General features: G+C 40.0%; 1 protein-coding gene across 3 annotated transcripts; it reads left to right on the top strand.

Moving 5' to 3' along the window:
* The first annotated feature begins 116 nt into the window (after positions 1-116).
* Positions 117-15,542, top strand: TEX36 (testis expressed 36). 3 transcript variants are annotated; one of them, XM_088670441.1, is made up of 4 exons: positions 117-212; positions 3,253-3,384; positions 12,606-12,683; positions 14,443-15,542. In XM_088670441.1, exons 2-4 carry the CDS (start codon positions 3,304-3,306, stop codon positions 14,776-14,778), a joined length of 495 nt encoding a protein of 164 aa, XP_088526567.1. In that variant the 5' UTR covers positions 117-212; positions 3,253-3,303; the 3' UTR covers positions 14,779-15,542. The 3 variants fall into 3 exon arrangements, with proteins under 3 accessions (XP_088526567.1, XP_088526566.1, XP_034993338.1); XM_088670440.1 differs by lacking the exon at positions 117-212 and adding an exon at positions 1,070-1,200; XM_035137447.3 differs by lacking the exon at positions 117-212 and adding an exon at positions 1,212-1,391.
* Positions 15,543-19,966: the final 4,424 nt, after the last annotated feature.

The raw sequence follows: 19,966 nt of genomic DNA on the forward strand, positions 1-19,966 counted from the left end.
TTGGTTCGGAGAGAGAGAATTGGTCAAAACGTGGAGGCGGAGCCAAAAGCTCAATTGTAGTAGGCTGCTCAAAATTGGAGCCTCGCCAATTGATAGTGGTTGCTGCTTAGTGGGTTGTTTTTTTCAGAACTCAAACCCAAGACACTCCTATGAATCCTGGGAAATGTAGATTTAGAGGGGGAACTGTAAATGCAACTATGGGCTGAGCAGCAGTGAGGTTGATTCCACCTGTGCCTTCTGTCCACAGAGCTTGTGTGTGTTCAAATTTTAATTGGAAATAATTAATGCTCTCTCTATATATCATTTCTTGTTAAGGGGGGGGGGGGTTCTGTGAAATGGGGCTAATGGAAGAAGTGCCCCCTTGTGCTGAGACAGAGTGCATGGTGGATTCTCAACCACTCACCCCCAAACATGTAATATCACAGGCCACACCAAACAGTGGCTAGTTAGGAGTATCAGAAGGGCAGGCCATTGGTCTACCCAACTCTGTACTGTCCGCACACCTCCAGGGTTTAGTCTTTCCGAGCACTGTCTGGAGCTGCCGGGATCGAACCCGCGTAACCCGGAATGCAAAGCAGGTGCTCAACCACAGGTCCTTCCCTTACAAATGAAGTGAGGGTCCAATCGTTATACTTCTGAGTAAAGGGCTGGGCTAGCTGCACTTCTCTGTGGTTTCAATGAGCTCGAAACATGGATATTTTGCATGCAAAGCAGGGTTGCATGCGTGAAAACTTTCATAGCAATTGGGGCTGCTCCCCAGTCCATCTATCAACAAACTGCAATTCCAAATGCCTGCGGTTAGCCCTCGTGGTTCTTTGCATTCAGCTGTGTAAAGAGATGCTTAAAGATGTGGCTAATGCATTGTATGTGAGGTTCGACGCTCGCTCCCCTATTAAGATGAATGAAGGAGACCCTTCCCCCGGGCTCTCACCCGCCCCTCTGCTTCTAAATCCACCCGCGTTGGTGAGGCCATAAATTATAAATCTCTGCTGCCGCAAGTTTCAACTTCCCGTGTGCCTAGTCGAAGTCAGTTTCCCGGCTTTTAAGGGGCAGCACTAATAGAGAGAAGAGGCGCTGGCCTTTCTTGAAACAATAAGGGGTTTCCCCGCTTTTTTCATTCATTGCTGGGCGAGCTACGGAGGGCGCTTCTCCACCCGGCCGCGTGTAGGGTCGATGGAAGGAGTCCCTGGCGCAGAAGACGTAAGCTAGACAGTAGTGACCATGGCAACGAGAGCCGCCTCAGCCTCCTGGAGGGGCCGCTCTCCCTTCCGGCTCCCTTGCGGAGCTGAACCCCGCCAGGCTACAGCAGGACTCGGGGCGCGCTGGGTCGTGGGGAGGCCATGCCCAAGGGGAGGCGGGCCAACCCCAGCACCGCGCGGGATGGCGCCTGGGTAAGGCGAAGCCTTTAGAGAAGGAGCCCCTGAGCAGCTCTGTTGGCGTTGGCTGCCCCCTTTCTCTTCGCCTGTCGGCGGCGGGTGTTTGTGTGAAGGGAAGGGAGAGAAAGGCAAAGCCCAACGTCTCAGGTTGCAGCCTGTTGCTTATTTCCTCTTAGTGCTAAATTCCACGACTAAACAAGGATGGAGTAGTACAGCTAAGTACCTATAACGGTCTTGCGGGGCGTGTGGTGGTTTTATAAGGCCATGTGTATTACTTAAAGGTGTGAAATTTAAGCACACAACATTTATTTTCAAACAAATACGCCAATCCACAGACTTCTACATTCCTGTTAAGTTAGAGCAAAATTCATGTGCAGACCCTGATCTAAAAAAAAAAAAAAACACCCCAATGATGCTATGAACTTGTGCAGTTTTGCATTTTGAACTCGCTTAAAATTGTAGCACCACCTTGGCTGACAGTTCTGTGAACAGCCCTGAGACTTCCAGGTATAGGGAAGTATATAAATTCAATTTGCTCTGATGCTAAGCACACTTTCTTGGAAACAAGCATCCTTTTGTTGCAGAAAGCGATACTATAATGTTAAGGTAAAAATAATGAAATGAGAATATGTAACCATGTATATAACTGGCTACCTCTGACTGGATGGGATGCCACCTGCAGCTACGAGTATCAGCTTTGCTGCGCCCTGATACCCCCATGCTCATCCAGGGGTTGATGTGGGGCCTGTTTGCCATTAATCATTCTGCCATTCTCTGGATTGTCATTCAGAGCCCTCTGGGCTGTGGAGCCCTAGACTTTGGGGCCCCAAAGTCCAGCCTTAGCTTCACCAATATAAGGAACCATTCCTTCAAATAAGGGACAGGTAATAACAATACAGGATAAATGGAAGTGTGGACAAATCCTGTAAGAAATCAAGTGTTGGTGGTTGCTTTGGATTTGTTGTCATGAAAGTCAAGGATTTCTTAGACTGGTTTTTACAACTGTATTTTCTACAATAATCTTATCAAAGGTGCACCCTTTCCCATAACAACAACAACAACAACACACAAAGCAATCCCCCCCTTTGGGTGCATTTCCATTATTTCTCTTCCCCCACTAGCACCCAGATTTACTTGTCTAAATGTTTGTCTTCTCCAAAATTTTACTGCCCAGTTAGTATGCTGCTATTTTTTTCTCTCTCATTTGCCTAGAAAACACCTCATTATCTTTGTCACTGGTGGCAGTCATATAATGGGCAGAAGCATAACAGCATCTGAAGTGGGCTATAGTCCATGACAACTTCTGCCATAATAAATTTGTTTTGTTGTTGTTGTTGTTGTTGTTGTTGCAAGATATTAACAAGGCTACCCTTTGGAAAATTATTTTGAAGTTCTAAACTGAAGTGACAGTACAAGGAAGTGTTCACAGCTCTAGTATTGATTCTTCAGTTCATCCTGAAGCAGTTAATAATATGCAGAGCAGGTTTATGACATCACTGTCTGGATCTCTTCTGAAACGTGAACACTGCAATAACATTGAAAACCCTATTCCTAATTAAGGTCACTCTTCCACTAGAGTGGACCAGAATTGCAGCCCTGCCAATTGAATGGGCTTGCCATTTATTATGAAATTTATGTGTGTTCTATATTGCTTTCATCCATATATTTAAATTACCTACCCAAGCTTTGAAAACAGGAATTATATTTTATTTTGCATTTGATATTTGGTATGTTAAGTGAAAGTAGAGTGGGATTCTTGCTTCTTAATGGAGCCTCTAGGTGTTGCTGCAATACAAATAATAAAAACTTGCTTCTATTTATATTTTGTTATGTTTTCTTTATATTTTTCTTTCTTTTAATATTTTATGTTTCACAGTTTGCACAGTCTGGAAAGGTGCAAATATTTCCTGAATCTCTTACAGCTTCTATGCAAAAACAGATACTAAATTTAGAAGCTACTAATCAAATCAACAATAGATTGCCACAGATGTACAAAGTTCGGGAGAAGGTCAGTAAACATTCTTGCATTCATGAGTGTCAATTTGATATATGAATGTTTGTGACTGCTAGACTGATTATTTAGTAGGTAAAAAACTAAATTAGCTTCAGTTTTAAAAACTGTAAACTTAACTTTTTACCCATATTATTAATCTTGTAATATTCTGGGCATATGTTGAATGTTATTAATTGTATACTGTAAAGTATTACAGAAGTTTAACTTACAATTTCACTTCTGACTGCACGAATGTAGTTTTGTCAGTTTATATGCTATAGTATTATACATGTTGATAGTATTATACATGACTTTTATTTCATATAGGGCCATCTTAATTTTGTTTTTTATGTCCTTAAGACATAAGAATGAGGAACCTATAGCCCTCCAGATATTGTTGGACTAAATTTTTCATCATCTCTGACCTTTGGCCATCTGCTTGGGGCTGATGGGAGTTGGGAGTCTAACAACACAGGTCTTCCATTCCTGCTCTAAGTAGCTCTTATTCAGTTATATAAGCCCATCAGAATCTAGCTTATAATGTATCATACTGGCAAGACAGTCTGGATAGAAAGAAAAAATATATATTAATAAAACCATCTATTAGGTTACAGATTAAAACCTCTTGCTTAAATATCTGAATATTTTAGAGATTGTACAGGCAATAATTTTTGTCATGGAAACTGGTCTGTATTTTCTCAGGCACAGGTTCATGTGGATAAAAATAGCATCTGAACTGGGCAATCACTGATAAGATTTTCATGACCATGATGTTATGTCCACCTCAACTTTCCTGAGCAGTGGAAATTCTAGGGGCGCAGTGCTTATGTGGATTCTGTTTCCTTTGAAAGGAGATCACTGGAGTTTTGTAATATTTGAGTTCATGTACAAATATAGAGGTTAAATGTAGGTAGAGGCACATATTAAACATGCAAATAGACAGTCAAATCCACTGCTCCATATAGATCTCCAGAGAGAGGCAACCCTGATGCTGTTAGTAGAGCTAAATCCCGAGAGCTCCATAAGCTATCTATCTCAATGCATGTTCTCCTCTAAGGGTGTATATTATAAGGTGCATTCAAGGCTGGATGCGGGTGCCTTTTTGTGGTGCTGTAAACCTGTCGTCCCCATGTCACCCTCGTTTTGTTGTTGTTGTTAATGATTTCATATAAACTAAATTGAGAGGTGTATCACTTCTTCCAACAGAACAGAAAAGAAAGAGAGAGAGAAAGCACTACCGGTATTAATAAAACAACTTTGTTTGTAGATCTGGAATAATTTAAAAAACACAATAACAGTCATACTGTACAAAAACCAATGAACCTCTTGACCTATGATTGCTTTCCAGCATATCCATTTTGTATGCTTTACATGGATATAAAAATAGTTCAGATTACTGGAAAATATCAAGAATTAGACAGTTAAAGGGTGTCTTTCTTATTTAGCTGCATATAATTAAAAACATTTGCAAATTATTTGAATAATTGCAGCAAATTGCAAGACACAGATGGCAAACAGGATAAACTATTTTTCAAATATTAATTTTAAAAAAGCAACCACCTATAAATTTTTTTTTAAAAAAGCAACCACCTATACTTGCAAACAAATGGACCAGGAGATAATGTCATTTGATGGGGGGGGGAGCACATAAATATGGGCTGCACAGATTGCCTTGTATTCTGAATGTATGTATGCATGCATGTATACTATTTATTAGCTGATCTTCTGCTTAAACTCTCACAGTGCCTTACAGAATAAAACAATGAAAGCAATAGAATACTGTAACAGGCAATAAAACATCCATAGATTAGAAGTTGAGGCAGAGAATAATAAAATACCAGCATACACATATAACACAATCTTTGGCACATCTACTCTGAACTAAGTCCCATTTATTGCAATATATATTCAATAAAGTAGAGCATTTCTTCCTGGAAAGTATTGCAGGCAAAGAGGCTTAAAAGTCCCCAACAAGTCCTGGGTTTTCACCTGGGTCTTAAAAGAAAACAAAGGTGTCTGTCTTCAGTCACTACGTACCATGTTTGAGATGGAGAGAGAGAGAGAGAGAAAGAAAGAGATTGGTGTACTTAAGACAATTTGGACATATACCCACCTCTGAGAACATTAAGTATGTCAAGATTTTGCAGAAGGGTTTGAATCTGAAGAAATTCAGAATTCAGTGAGATTGAGGGAAAAGCCAAGGAGTATGAGACAGAGTCCCTTGATAGAGTGTACAGAGAGCTTCCCAATACCATCACCAAAGCCTGAAAGAAAAAAGGGGCTTCTCTCATGGGTCTGAAGACTCTGGAAGGCTCTTTGGGCCGCTACAGCTACAATGGCTACCATGTTTCAACTTCCCTCACAACCATTCTATGCCCCAGCCAACTAGGCTGAGCCAAGAGGAGCTAGAGTAGGGTGTGCTCATGACTAGCAACCCCTCTGCTCAGGACCCAGAACAGAACCTCAAATGTCAGTGGGTTCATGTGGGGAAAGATGGTTCTTCAGTTATGTGATCAATTTCCCTCTGTCTGTTCATTCTTGTAGGTTGTATAATGTAGAGCAGGCATCCCCAAACTGTGGCCCTCCAGATGTTTTGGCCTACAACTCCCATGATCCCTAGCTAACAGGACCAGTGGTCGGGGAAGATGGGAATTGTAGTCCAAAACATCTGGAGGGCCGAAGTTTGGGGGTGCCTGATGTAGAAGAAGGGAAATAGATGTATTTCACAACTAACTTTCAGCAGTCCACGTTTTTAAGCATAATAATACATGGCTGTACCATCCTATTTCATTAAGCTGGCTAATTCTTTTCTGAATGCAAATAAACCCTGGAACTGCATTCACAAGAACATACATAAGAAACAGGTCTCATTATTTCTATATGTAATATTAATTTAGGAGGCATGCCTTCTGTGTTTTTCAAACGTATTTTAAAGATGGGGTTAAATATCACTGTTTCCTTCCCAGTGATTTAGTGAAGCTATGAGGGTACATCCCAGAGGTTTGGGTTTTACTTCCTACAGTTCAAGCAGCTGCACACTTTGTAATCATCAGTGGCATCCTGCAAAAGGGAAGAATTAGCAACTTGAAGGGAATTTGTTCAACTGAAGTAAAACTTGAATAGAATATGCTCTTGCTGAACATCAAACCCAAGTGATGCAACCTTTCACAGGATAGTTCTCCTTAAGAATAAAAAACTATATATATGTGTGTGTGTGTGTGTTAAGTTTAATTGGATTCTTTCCTAGTCTAGTATTTGCTGAGCTAACGGTAACAGCAACCATGTTTTAGAAACAGGAATAGAGCAAAAGGCTAAAGATTTGTGTCTGAGGGTGGAAGGGGATTTATATTTCTAAACCATCTGTCATTTTGGCCACTGATTAAAAGAGGCTGTTAAGCCATTGGTCTATTATGTTCTGATCTGCCTTTAATTAGTGTGACATCTATTTATTTCTGTTGTTTGTTTGTTTTTTCCACTGTTTAGGAATATTCTGAGAAGTATGTATGATCCTTTTATGATGAACTAAAATAGACGTGTCAGAATGAGCAGATTGCCATTAGGTGGTATATGATGCCACAAAAACACAGTGTGAGAGACTTGACTTTACTTGAACAATTTTTGAATAACTGCTGGAGAAGGCTTTTTCCAGTTTAAAAGAAACTGGAAGCTAACTGTGGGCAACAGCTGACTGTCTAATCTCTCTCTGTGAGGCACCACTCTAGCTGTGAGATTAATTAACTTGCTTAGAGGGAGCACTACAGCATTTCCTTAGTTGTATCACATTGTTCTTACTTTTGTTGCAGTCTCGCGAATGGTTTCAAGTATAGCTGAATTATTCAATCATTAAGACTGAGTGAATTCACTTACTACATACATAAACTGGGGTCCAAAGAACTGTGGAACTAGTTCCATGTACCCAAGGGGCATTTATATTTGTATTCCCCCCAAAAAAATAAAAAATAAAACAGCCTTCATAGCAAGCAGCTTTTAAAACTGAGGGGACTTTCAAAAGCTGTTTGCGATATGTCATGGGGAAAAACAAAAGTCAAACATTCCCCAGGGTGTACCCAAGTCCTTGGGGATGCCTAAAGTAGCTCTTTGAATCCTGGTATTTCCCATAGTACATTTTAAATAAGTCCTTTAGCTATGTGTTAGAAGGTCTAGAAATGTTCATAGATATAACTGCACTCAGTGGGATGGAGCCTAAAAAAACCAGGATCTCTGAAATTTTTGAAATCTTATATCAATTAATTCTGGTCATCGATTACAATGGTATTAGGTTAGATATCTAGGCTGGCAGGACAGATCTTGTTATTTTTTTTAGTTTACCTAGATCCTTCTTTGAAAATTGTAAAACCAGACTCATGGTCTAAAATAGAGAATATGCTGAGAAGTATTAGGTGGGGCCTGAAGAAAAGCTTTCTCAGTTAAATGTGTTATCTGATCTTTGCCTTCCAATGCATGTTAGAGAACAGAAACTCTTTATTTCTGGAATTCTGTCAATCTGGCAGGCTGAAATAGGTGAAGCTGGCAATATTCAGATAAATAAACCTTTCATGTGTGCAATATTTGCAATTATAAGCAAACATTTTTGCAGTTGAAACAATCAAAATGTAATGTTGGAATGCTATTAACTTCTTAGAAAATTTTAAGAATTGTTTTTTTAAAATAATTTTATTAATTTTAATATAAACAAAAACAAAATACACACATATAAAACAAACAAATAAATTTTTCAAATCTTATTTCTTAACATTGTATTTGTGACTTCCTCAAATCTCTTCTTCCTGGTATTCTTAATATCTTAATATAAATTATGGCGGATTTTCTAATTCTTAACTCAAAATCTTTTCCTTCAAATATTCACTTTATCCTCCTCCTTCATGCCGCCTCTCCACGAGTCCCCTCCTGCCACGAGAGGAACCTGAGAGGAGTGGCCTTCCAAAGGAGATCCATTTTCGTGTCTGGGTTTCCCTCCACCCCTTCCTCCCCCCTCAGAGCACCCTCTGCCACCAGGTGCTTCCGAGTAAAGAGAGGAAGAAAGGTAGCTCTCTGCCCAGACACCTATCTAGACATAAAAATAATTATTACAAACCTAAATTTTCCTCCCCCAACCATTCTTCTTTCTCCCTCCAGAAAATTCAATAATTATCTACAATCATTTCTCTACTCAAATTCTTAACATTTACTTTTAAACACCCTCCTTCCCCTCCCCCGATGTCATTCCCCCAAATGAACCAACATTTCCTTTAACATGCCAAAATTTCAGAGACCGTTATTCAGCCAACCTGAGTACCTTTTAACTAAATTTTTCATCCCACCCCCCCGTCTTTCCCATTTCCCAATCCAGGCCTCTGTCCCCCCCTCCTTCTGCATTTCCCACTCCACCATCTTCCAACTCCAGATTTCAGTCCCTCCAGGGTTTTTCTTTTCTTGCTTCTTCATTTCATTTTGTTGTTCGTTGACCTCATCTTTCTTTTCAAATCCTTGTTGTGCCTCTTCCAGTTCCTGTTTTTTATAATCCAACTCAGTTTCGTCGTTGTCCTCTGTTTCTGACTCTTTAATCTTGATCTCACATTCAGAATTGTCCTTTGAGTCCTGCTCTTGTGCCATAATTTCTGTGCATGATGGACTGGAATGTTGCAATGTCTTCTGGATGTCTTTCAGTATTTGCAGATAGTCTAACACTGCCTCCTGGAAGGCCAGAGCATAAGTTGTTTTCATTCTTGCTCATAACCGCAAGCAGGCAGGAGATTAGGAGACAAAAGGCACTGGAAATTTCCTTCCTACTACACGATCACCTCCATCTTGGCTGTCCTTTCCCATTGTCTTTAACTTGTCCAAATATCAAATCCTAATTCAGGTTAACTTAACTTTAAATTCTTCTTGTAGCAAATTTTACCATTAAACAGCAGTTCAATGTAGTTGTCTAGTCTTTTGACAGCTTTTGACAGCTGTCAAAGCGCTTTCCCCCCAGCAATCTTGCTGGTCCTCAAGGGGTGCCGACTCCGGGAGACTGAGAAGGGTTGCTAAAGTCTTCCTTTCTCTCGGGTTTCCCAATCACTCAAATTCCCTTTCGGCTTAGGGATAATTGCTGCGCCTCTTGATTGACCATTAGGAAGAGATCGACTTCCGTTTTTGGAATCTCCTTTTTTTCCTCCAAATTATTACCAAATTTATCTCAAAGTCCAATTGAGGGTTCCACTTACTTTTTTCCTTTAATTTTCTTTGGAAGAATCCACAGCTAACAGGCAGAAGACTCGAGGCTTCGCTTCTCGGAGGTAAGCTGACGTCCAAAATGGCTCCCGCGACTCCACTCCGCTGGCTCGCAGGGGCTCTATTGATTCCCTGGGCAGCGGAGGAATCGCGGTCCGGAGCTCTGCTGGACCTGCGCCCCCGGGACGCTCTTCCCGGGGTTCTTTTGGGGAATCCGCTCACCCTGCGGATTCCCCCCCCCCGCGATGCCAGGGACCTCGAAGCTCGAGGTCCCTGCGTCCTCTCGACGGCGCTGCAGACCGGAAGTCCAGAAAATTTTAAGAATTGTTATTAGTAGACTGACCCTACAGCTAAGCCAACATACTGCCTTTGCAGTTTTACTGCCCTCCCAGCAGTAAAGTAAAAAGCAAAATAATATCTGAATAAACAAGAGATAACATGGTAGCACCAGAAGCCATTGCCACATGGCCTCCCAGAAATGCTACTGTTGCGCACAAATCATAACCACGTTTAGTGACAATTTCCCCACATTAGATGGGCATAGAAGGCACTAGTCACTGCATGGTGATGGTCCACACACCTTCACATGTAAAAACAAAATCCCATACATGTATCATCCAGGAAGAGCCGACAATGCAGTTGCCAAGTTCAGCTTCCATATTCCAAGATCAGCGTACCTCCAGTGCCACAATCAAATGAAACCTCATCAGATGCACCATATACCAGAGGGGTCAGGGCCTCCTGTAGGAAACCCCAACACTTCACTGAAGGAAGACACTTGTTCAGGAAACCTGATGCATCCCAATTAAATTTACTACCTGACTCTGGACCCTACACAGTCTTCTCTGCGATCTTAAGAACAGAAGTGGGAATGAATAAAGGTGAAAGTTCAAGCTAAACAGTGCAGGAATTCATTAAGATATGCCTAGAATCGAGACCATGTTAGTATGCCAGTCTTACTACCAGTGTTAGAAACTAGGAGCTGAATGGCACCTTAAACCTAGGTTATGGGCGCCACAACGGAATGTCTAGGTACACTTTTTTATAACAAGAATACAAAGCTGAAAGTGAATGAACTGCAGCCAAAAATCTTATGCTCATTTTTCACATTTTTCTAGTCCTCATCTGAACACAGCAAAAATCATAGACATGCTTCCCTTAATATTCTTATGAGGGTCCCACAAAATGCTGCCTTTCTGCAAGGCCAACTGAGAGGCAGAACCTATCAGCTTGCCTGATGCTACAGTGATCTTGGAAGTCGAGCAGGCAGGAATTTCTTCTCCAACACCCACAGCGCCAGCAGTGGCAGTTGTAATCTGAAATCTTAGGTGCAGTACTTGCACTCAGAGCTCAGAAATTGCTCACACTAATTAAATTCCCAGTTGCAAAATGCGCCTAGAACAGTGGGAGTTTCGAACGCTGCTTACAACAAAAACTCAGTTGCTGCCTGTAAGCTGTTTGTGGAACAATTTTAAGAGTTTGTTCCTTATCAATCATCTAGACAGACGGCTGTTCAACACTTGGCTCTCTTATGTATTAATCTTTCCAGTAGCACTGGAGAACTTCCCTGCTGGTCAGTAATCTAGTTGTCAGTCATCTTTCTTGCTTGCTCCCATGCCTATGCTGAAAGTCCATGGATGGCAATGGATAGAAGAGCAATAATTGATTTCTCAATCTACAATATTTCCTGCAGACTACAGTTTGAATCCTGTAGCTTTCCAAACACTGATGGCACTAGCTTAATTTATTACATCCCTTTTGCCAGGTAAAAATCCAGGACCACAGAGGGAAGGAGAGAGTTCTAGCCTAATCATAGCAGTCAGTTCTATAGAACAGGACCATAGAACATGGGGAGCACATAGACAACAAGCCTCCTAGGAAAAACCAAGTCTCTCACAGCACTATCAGTGATTCCACACATCTGTGTGATGGAAGTGTGCATTTTGCAAGGGAGAGGACTTCATCCACATACTACAAGATACATATATACTACAACAGCAAGCTCACAGTCCAGCCAATCTCAGTGAGAAAGAATTGGAATGGGAATAAGTGGGTTTTTGGAGATACATTGCAATGATTTTTTTTATATAAAAAGGCAAAACTCACTTTTGGGGGGCCCTGCTAGCAAGAAATAGCAAACAGCTAGTAATTTTTAAAGTTTTTAAAGTTTAAAGCTAGTAATTTTAAAAGTTATTCTGAAATATAAAAGTGCAAACTAGCTGTGGTCTTTCATCTTGTGATAAATGATGGGAGGGGCTGTGAATTGGATAAATTGTCTCATTTGTTCTTTTGATGCCCCAAATTAAGGATTTTGTAGCAGGGTGCTATACTACTTGGCTATTTGGTTCCCTTTAACTCTATAGTTCTGAATTAAGACTCTTAAAACTATTTTGTTCTTTATTTGCATTTTGTTGAGTCTGCAGAAGGCAGTTGGCTTTCACTTCACTAGATCACAGACAATCTTTAGAGACTAGCTTTCCTGGCTGTCGCTTAATATGAGATGCCAGAACTTGGAAACTAACTGTAATAAAATTTAACATGTGTACTTGTGCTTGCTAGATTTGAGACCTAACCATTTTCAATATATACTCAGTAATTTGATATAATATATAGCATATAATATATGGCATCTTCTCAGTGGGTGGCACTGAGCTCATAAATCTCAAGTTGATTCAATTACATGTTTCCTTTTGAAGTCCAGCTTTTATTAGCTGTAGACTCAGCACTAAAAGAAATCTTGGTATTTGTCTAAAAATTTGTGCCTCTATAAATAAAACTGATCTAATTCAAAAGTTTGGGTACTTATGTAAGTGTATAGATGACTGGGAGAGATTAAATTCTCTTATAAATTTAGTGTATAATGTAATCAATCTGTATTCTTTACTAACGGACTACCTACTAAGAAACACATAGCATATAGGCATGTTTGCTTGAATGTAATCTTGGGTTCTGTTGAATATGAAAGCTACAGCAATACACATGCATAACAATTATTATATTTTTCTTGTTTCTATTTTTAGAAACCAGTAAACACATTTCCATTTTCAATCCATGATAATAGACATTGTTTATTGAATGTCGGAGAGTACTTGGATACTGTAAGTATTGTGTCTTTTGCTTGAGGTAAGGGGTTCTTTCTTTTAAGAGTTGCTGTCTCTTTTCCAAGCGACCAAATTCATTCTCCCTTTGGTGGTATCCCACTTCCAAATGATAGTAGAATTGATGTAAAAAAGAACGAAAGGCAGAACTGATGACAAACAGATAAAAATACATAGATAAGACATAGCAATGTAAACAAACCATTAAAAAGGTAAAGGGACCCCTGACCATTAGGTCCAGTCATGACCGACTCTGGGGTTGCGCGCTCATCTCGCGTTATTGGCTGAGGGAGCTGGCGTACAGCTTCCAGGTCATGTGGCCAGCATGACAAAGCCGCTTCTGGCGAACCAGAGCAGCACATGGAAACGCCGTTTACCTTCCCGCTTGGAGCGGTACCTATTTATCTACTTGCACTTTGACGTGCTTTCGAACTGCTAGGTTGGCAGGAGCTGGGACCGAGCAACGGGAGCTCACCCCATCGCAGGGATTCGAACCGCCGACCTTTTGATCAGCAAGCCCTAGGCCCCTGTGTCCCATAACCAAAACCTGCGTCCCAAAACCATTAAAACAACATAAAATCAATCAGAATAACCTCTGCTGCTCCTTACTAGAAAAATAATTTGTCTAATGCATCAAGATCCTACTTAATTAGAAGCTGGGCTAAAAAGTTTTTGACTGGTACCTACAACCAGCCAAACAGTAGTAACACCATCTAGCTTTCCAGGTATAGGACATTCCATAGTTTGGTAGGTACCACAGGGAAGGCATTTTCATTAGTTGTAGAGGTATGAGCTTCACTCAAAGATGGTATGACAAGTAGGCACCGAGTAGATCAGACAGACACTAGCTTCCACTAACAAAGATGAGGCCAAGAACACCCACAGATTGTGCACAAGTTCCATCGGAAGGAATGCAGCTCTGGCCATAATAGGCCATCTACCAAATTCCTGGCTTTAAGGACAACCTGCCCAGAAGACACCTGTCTTTTGGGTATTCAGTTTCAGTTTATTGGTCCCATCACTGCCTCCAGAGAGCAGTCTGATGCAATGCTAAAGTGTGATAAATTTTAACGGGTTTGCTTGTTTATTTATGCTATTTCTCTGCTAAAGTTATATGTTGTCTCGTTGCAAGATTTAAGACAGATTGCTTGCCCTTAACATAGCTCTTAGAAGTGCACAAAAATTTGTCCTTAATCAGAAGAATGCTTTTATGAATTATATAGCTGTCCAGTCTAACCTTGATCAAAATATCAGACTCAATGTTGACACTATAGGTCATGAGGTGTGAGTAAGGGCTACCTCACACATTGCTGTAGAAGCAGGTCAACATTAAAATGTAGGCTGGAATTCAATGCTAGGCCTACTTAGAGTAAACATCAAAATTAATGAGTATGACTAAGTTTGGTCTTATTCATTTCAGTAGGTTTCCTCTGCATAAAAGTTAGTTGAATTCCACCCACAGTGTATACTTGTGTCTACTCCACACTGAGTGAGGCAACTCTACATCTTCGTTCCCTGATGTGTGATTCGATGATGTACACAACTGTGCTTCAAGTTTGTTGACGTGTATTTGCTTCTCCTGTATATCAGACGAAAATGATATAATTAGAAATTAATTGTTTATCTGCGGTTATCAAGATGCGCTCCCACATATGATAATAAAACATTTTGTGATAGTTCTGTAATTAGAGTATATTGTTAGCTACCTTAAACAGTGAGAAAAACCTGAAGTATATGTGTTTTTTTCCATTTCTTTTAGGGACTAGGACTAAGGAAATTTCAACGCGAGAGATGCCAAAACCATTCAGAAAACTACCTTTTTTTGGCCCATGAACCCATTCCAAGCAGTACTGACAAGCATACCATTTATCAGACTTCATTTGTCGAGTATCCAAATCCCAAACGGTCCATTCTGGGGCGATTTCCCAAAAGCCATGGAGATAGGTCCTTTGCTTTAAATTCTTCAGCTGCAAACGATTATCTGTGGTTTGCAAAAGGCCATGACAGTCCTAATATTTCAGCTCCTGTCAGACCTGAGAAAAGCTCTCTCTCTGAGCCTCAGCAACTTTTACCTGCTGAACATTCAACAGAATAAATGTTCCATGTGAAGACACTACTAAACCACATTTCAGTGTGGATTTATAACAGGCTTTTAAAGATTAGCCAACACCACTTTTATCATTCTACTTTTTTTTCCCCGGATCTGAAATTATTTTAAGAAGCTAAGTGACATTAAAGCAACGGGAATTGGATGAGTGGTTGCATTTATACAGCTGGGTGTTGTTGTTTTTTAAAAAGGATCAGTGTATTTGGAAAGGGAAACACAATTTATGTTTGCCTTGAATATAAAATAACTTTAGTTTTCACTCTAAAACATCAAGATTTTTCACTGTGTCTCTGGAGGCTTGAGCTAGCTCTACCTCCATCTGGCAATCGGTTTAACAACCTGTGTGAATACATGGGTTGTTGCCCATGCCTCTGTCATGTCCCTGCCAGGATGAGATGTGTTGGTAAAGACAGCATCTGATCAATCATCTTTAAAGCTGTTTAGAGCTTTGAGGAAAGTGGGAGGCATATCAGTGTAACCCTTGCTATACTCCTTCCCCATTTGCTTACATGCAAAATTGTAAATGATACTTTGCGTAGTTGGGAGTTTTCAGATGTTTTAACTGAGGAGACCTATGAATGAAATGTATATTTTTCTCTATTCAGGATGGCAACTCATCCTAAGATTGGCCTGATGCCACTTATTTTGTGGCAATATTGTTTACTCTGGAACACAATAGCTCTCTCTATATGGATTCCATACTGCAAAATATCATGGCACTGTAGCAGTTTATAATATATGTACCACATTTCCATGGTGTCATTTATTTTTTGAAAATATTGGCCTGGTAGTTTCACATTAGCTGGTTCTGCAGCATAGCTGCCAACACCTACTGGGTGTTACTCACCCTCAAGGTTCCATAAATGATTAGTGGGTTGTATATTACTATATGAAAATCCTTGCTGTGCACACAAGCATCCTGGTCACACTCAAAGGACAACAATTTTTTAATACATACAAGGTTAAGGATTTCACACCTTTAGCCAAAAACCCTACCATGGCATGCAACAGAAGCCATAAAATGTCAAAATAGCAAACAGGTACACAAGCATGACGATTCCATTATGTTGACATCACATGCATATCTCTTTATAATCTAAATGCCAGTTGATATATTTTGTCCTTACTTTTTTTTGTAAAGGTGGGTCACAATATGCTGTTAACAGTACATTAGCTTCTTCCCAATCCATATAAAAATTCCCTCCATCAATACACAGTGGAAATGTCATGTCACGATAAGTTATTGTGGAAGTTTTCCAAAATAATTTAGTACATTTCCTCAGTAGCTACTGAAATAATGATGATGATTTTATTTGTAAAGGGGCCCCCTATCGAGATGCTTGGGGTTCTGTTGCACAACATTTTGAAACAAAAAACAATTAATGACATCATTAAAACAGTGGCAAAGCCAAGAGCGTGGCATCATTAAAAGAAAGTGATTTCTTGTTTCAAGGCAGATAAAAGCAGCCTGTCTATTGCAGAATCAAAATTTCCACAGCATTAGCCAACAATTTCATCCCCAAGCAGATTCCAAAGTAAAGTGCACGCCAATCACATAATATGTGAAGTACCCCATGCTGTTTGGCACACTCAGGAGGGCAATCTTGGTCCTCCTACAGAAGGAAGAAATGCATTCTTGCTACATTTGTAATGTTTATCTGGGGTTTAGTGTTACAAGTGAATAAAGCAAAATTCATGTTTTGCAACAGCAAGAAAAGAGTCTAGCTTTGTTAACTCTGTCTACTTCATAATCTAAATTTCTTAAACATTTTGCAATTCTAATACATTTAAAGAGTAATTGTGGGTTCCTGTTTATCAGATAAATGTATACATAATGGTAAAGCCTTTTGTACATTTAGTAAACTGAGTTTTGGTCTTGTGGGATCCAGAAAGTTCAGCATGTGGAATTTACCAAGGAGCAGCAGGAGAACCACCTATATTAGCATGGTGGGAAATGTAACGCCCATGCTTATTTCTAAAAGGAGAGCTTAGTGATTTGGCATTGCACCATCATTGCTGTTATAATTAATCATACTAATAATGCTGAGTTGATATACAATGACCCCCAAGCATTTTTCTAAGGGAACTCACCAGTGGAGTTATGCTATTGCTCAAGACTTACCTGTTGCCCCTCTTGACTCAAGAGATGTGGCATGTAGAGGTAACTATTTGAAATCAAACACTATTCACTTTTTCAATCAACACAAAATATTTCTGCACCCTGGTGATGAGGTTGCCCCATAATTTGTGTAACAAAATGACCATTACAATAATATGAGTTTGTTTTCATATGGAAGCAGAGGGAATGATTTAGTCATAGTTCTGAAAAAGTGGTGTGGGAAATGGAGCTGGGTTCCAGTTTCACAGTCTTCAAGCTGAATTTGTTTAGAACTCAGTCTGTAAAGAAAAATGGCAGAAGATACTTTTCTCTGTTTACTACATGGGGTAAGCAACCCTATGCACACTTATTCAGGAGTAAATCCACAAACACAGTGGGACTTCTAAGTGTAGATATGCATTATATTGCACAGTAATTTAGGTTTATTTACCTTTGTTTTAATTTGAGCCAGGGCAACATGGGTTCTGTTTTCAGTGCTATAAAAAGGTAAGGGGACCCCTGACCATTAGGTCCAGTCGTGACCGACTCTGGGGTTAACGGCGCTCATCTCGCATTATTGGCTGAGAGAGCCGGCGTACAGCTTCCAGGTCATGTGGCCAGCATGACAAAGCCGCTTCTGGCGAACCAGAGCAGCACATGGAAACGCCGTTTACCTTCCCGCTGTAGCGGTACCTATTTATCTACTTGTACTTTGACGTGCTTTCGAACTGCCAGGTTGGCAGGAGCTGGGACCGAGCAACGGGAGCTGACCCCGTTGCGGGGATTCGAACCGCCAACCTTCTGATCGGCAAGCCCTAGGCTCTGTGGTTTAACCCACAGCGCCACTATAGCTCATCTCTAAAAAGGGAAATGGTTCTAAGCATGTGTGGAGCCCGTTTTCCTCATGTTGAGTCATAATAAACTCTTGCATATCTGGAATTAAGGGAAAGGCTTGGAAGTCAAATAGTGTAACTCCCAGGCTAGTTTAAATTGGTTTTTTATTTTTAAAAATTATAATCTTAAGCCACCAGAGTTGATTCTCTAGATTCTTGAATATCTCATGTATGTAATTTATGTTAAATATGTGTACCATGTCATCAGCACAAGGTCTGTATATAATGTGCTTGCAAAAAAGCTATTTCTGATGAAAACGTCCAGCCTATTTTCTTAAAGTGCTTTACTATGGGAATAATGTGCTGATCTATTATGAAAACGCAATAACTTCTGAAGCAGTTTTATTTTGCCATTTCCTCCCCTGTAGATTTTTTGCAATATATTTCTAGAAATACTTTATGCACTCTAACACAAAACAATATCTACAGCAGTAATAATAAATTACATGCGGTGGGAATTCAAGCTTGTTCTCGTGTCCAAGGTGATATAGTGGAAATCATTCATAATGAAGAAGAAAGTAATTGTTATGCAGCTATTTTGTATTAAGTGTAGCCCCCAAATTATCCTGAGTATACAGCACAATGTTCTGGGGGCTTTGAGACAACTAAAGTCTAATAAAATGCATGTGTATATCCCCTTATTTACATAACTGAAATGCCTATAAATTCAAACTTCTTCGATTTTAAAGGGATGCCAAATCTCAGTCCACTCTCTGAATATGTCCTAGACTCATAATTAATCAAAAACACCCAAATCAATAAGCATGCAAAATCAATCCCCTTCTGATTCCAGTATGCAAATAAACCACACTGATGGATTTTTCCCAGAATCTAACATTGCTATGTTCCTTTCCTCCCGGCAGTCACTATGCCTTTTAATGTTCATATTTTATGCACCACTGCACAAACAGTCTAAATCTGAGCTCAACACAACTAGTTTAAAATTGTTGGGTGTTTGCCACTCTTGACAGTGCAATCTTACACATGTTTACTCAGAAATAAACTACCTTGTGGTCAAAGGGACTTAATCCCATGTAAGTGTGTACATATTCTGTTGAACTGTGTAACATTTTATGCACAACTATAAGTAATGAAACAAAGTATCAGTAATGTGATTGAAAATGAACACTCCTGCCATTACGAGCCCATTTTTATGGCCAGCAGGAGGTCAGCACTGTGCAATCGCCCATGAGGTAATGTGGCCACAATTCTTCTGGGCCATGTTGCTCTCCTTCCAAGACATAGTCAAAGTGGAGTGCAGTTCAAAAAACTAGGAATAACATTGATCATACCCCCTTCCAAAAAAGACCAGTAATCAAGGTATGCACCTAGATATGCTTCAGTCTCTTGATGCTCCCCTCCCCACCTGTGTCTTGAGGAGGTCCCCAGAGTGGGTTATGATGTAGTGCAAGAGGTTACAACTGGAATGAGAAATTAGCTATTCTCAAAAAAACAGACCATGCATGCATGGAAGTGCTTTTCATTTGTGCACAGGGCTGGATCCCAGCCAATCAGTTTAACCTTATCCAAATTATTCCTATAACCTCTTTTGAAAGTATTACAGAATGAGAACTTTCTTCACATTCTCTCCCTCATATTTACACAGTGTGACTTGTTTTTAAATAAATGCAACCAGTGAAGTCATTTAAAAAAATAATCAAGTTCTTTTATCCCAACCCTGTTTCCAGCATTTGCATGTGAATATGAGCTACCCTGCTGTTTGATTAAACTAGCTTTTTTTAAAAGCCTATAAGAATCCAGATTCATGTGCAGTAGAGTCCTTTCCACTTGTATTGCAAAGGTTGTTGGAGGAAAAATGATAATATCCTTGGAAGTACATGACTAATGAGAATATATATAGCACTTCTGAGACAGCTCAAATGTATAATTATTGTGAGGATTTCACAGACACATAAATATAATGATCTTCGGGTAAGTAAATTGCTAGCTACCAATGAAATAAATATGGTCCCTTCAGAATTTGAAATCATTTGGTACTGTAGGTGGTGGGAAATGATTCACCTTAGCTGTTATCTCTGGAACAGTAATGTAGAAATATATCTGCCAGGGCTGGAGCATTTACATTGTTCTTCATATCCTGTGGAGTTTGTCAGAAGATCTCTGGTCCCTGCTGGTTTCTAACCTCTTATTTTGATAAGCCAGAACTCAGCATGAGTCAACAATG

This window comes from Zootoca vivipara, chromosome 5 (genome assembly GCF_965207765.1).
Source record: "Zootoca vivipara chromosome 5, rZooViv2.hap1.1, whole genome shotgun sequence".
Classification (NCBI taxonomy): domain Eukaryota; kingdom Metazoa; phylum Chordata; class Lepidosauria; order Squamata; family Lacertidae; genus Zootoca; species Zootoca vivipara.

Excerpts from the sequence above, each read along its gene's own strand:
- TEX36 (XM_035137447.3), top strand. The coding sequence starts at position 1,341 with ATGCCCAAGGGGAGGCGGGCCAACCCCAGCACCGCGCGGGATGGCGCC. Across the intron at positions 1,392-3,252 it reads CCGCGCGGGATGGCGCCTGG|TTTGCACAGTCTGGAAAGGT; the intron begins GTAAGGCGAAGC and ends TATGTTTCACAG. Across the intron at positions 3,385-12,605 it reads TGTACAAAGTTCGGGAGAAG|AAACCAGTAAACACATTTCC; the intron begins GTCAGTAAACAT and ends TTCTATTTTTAG.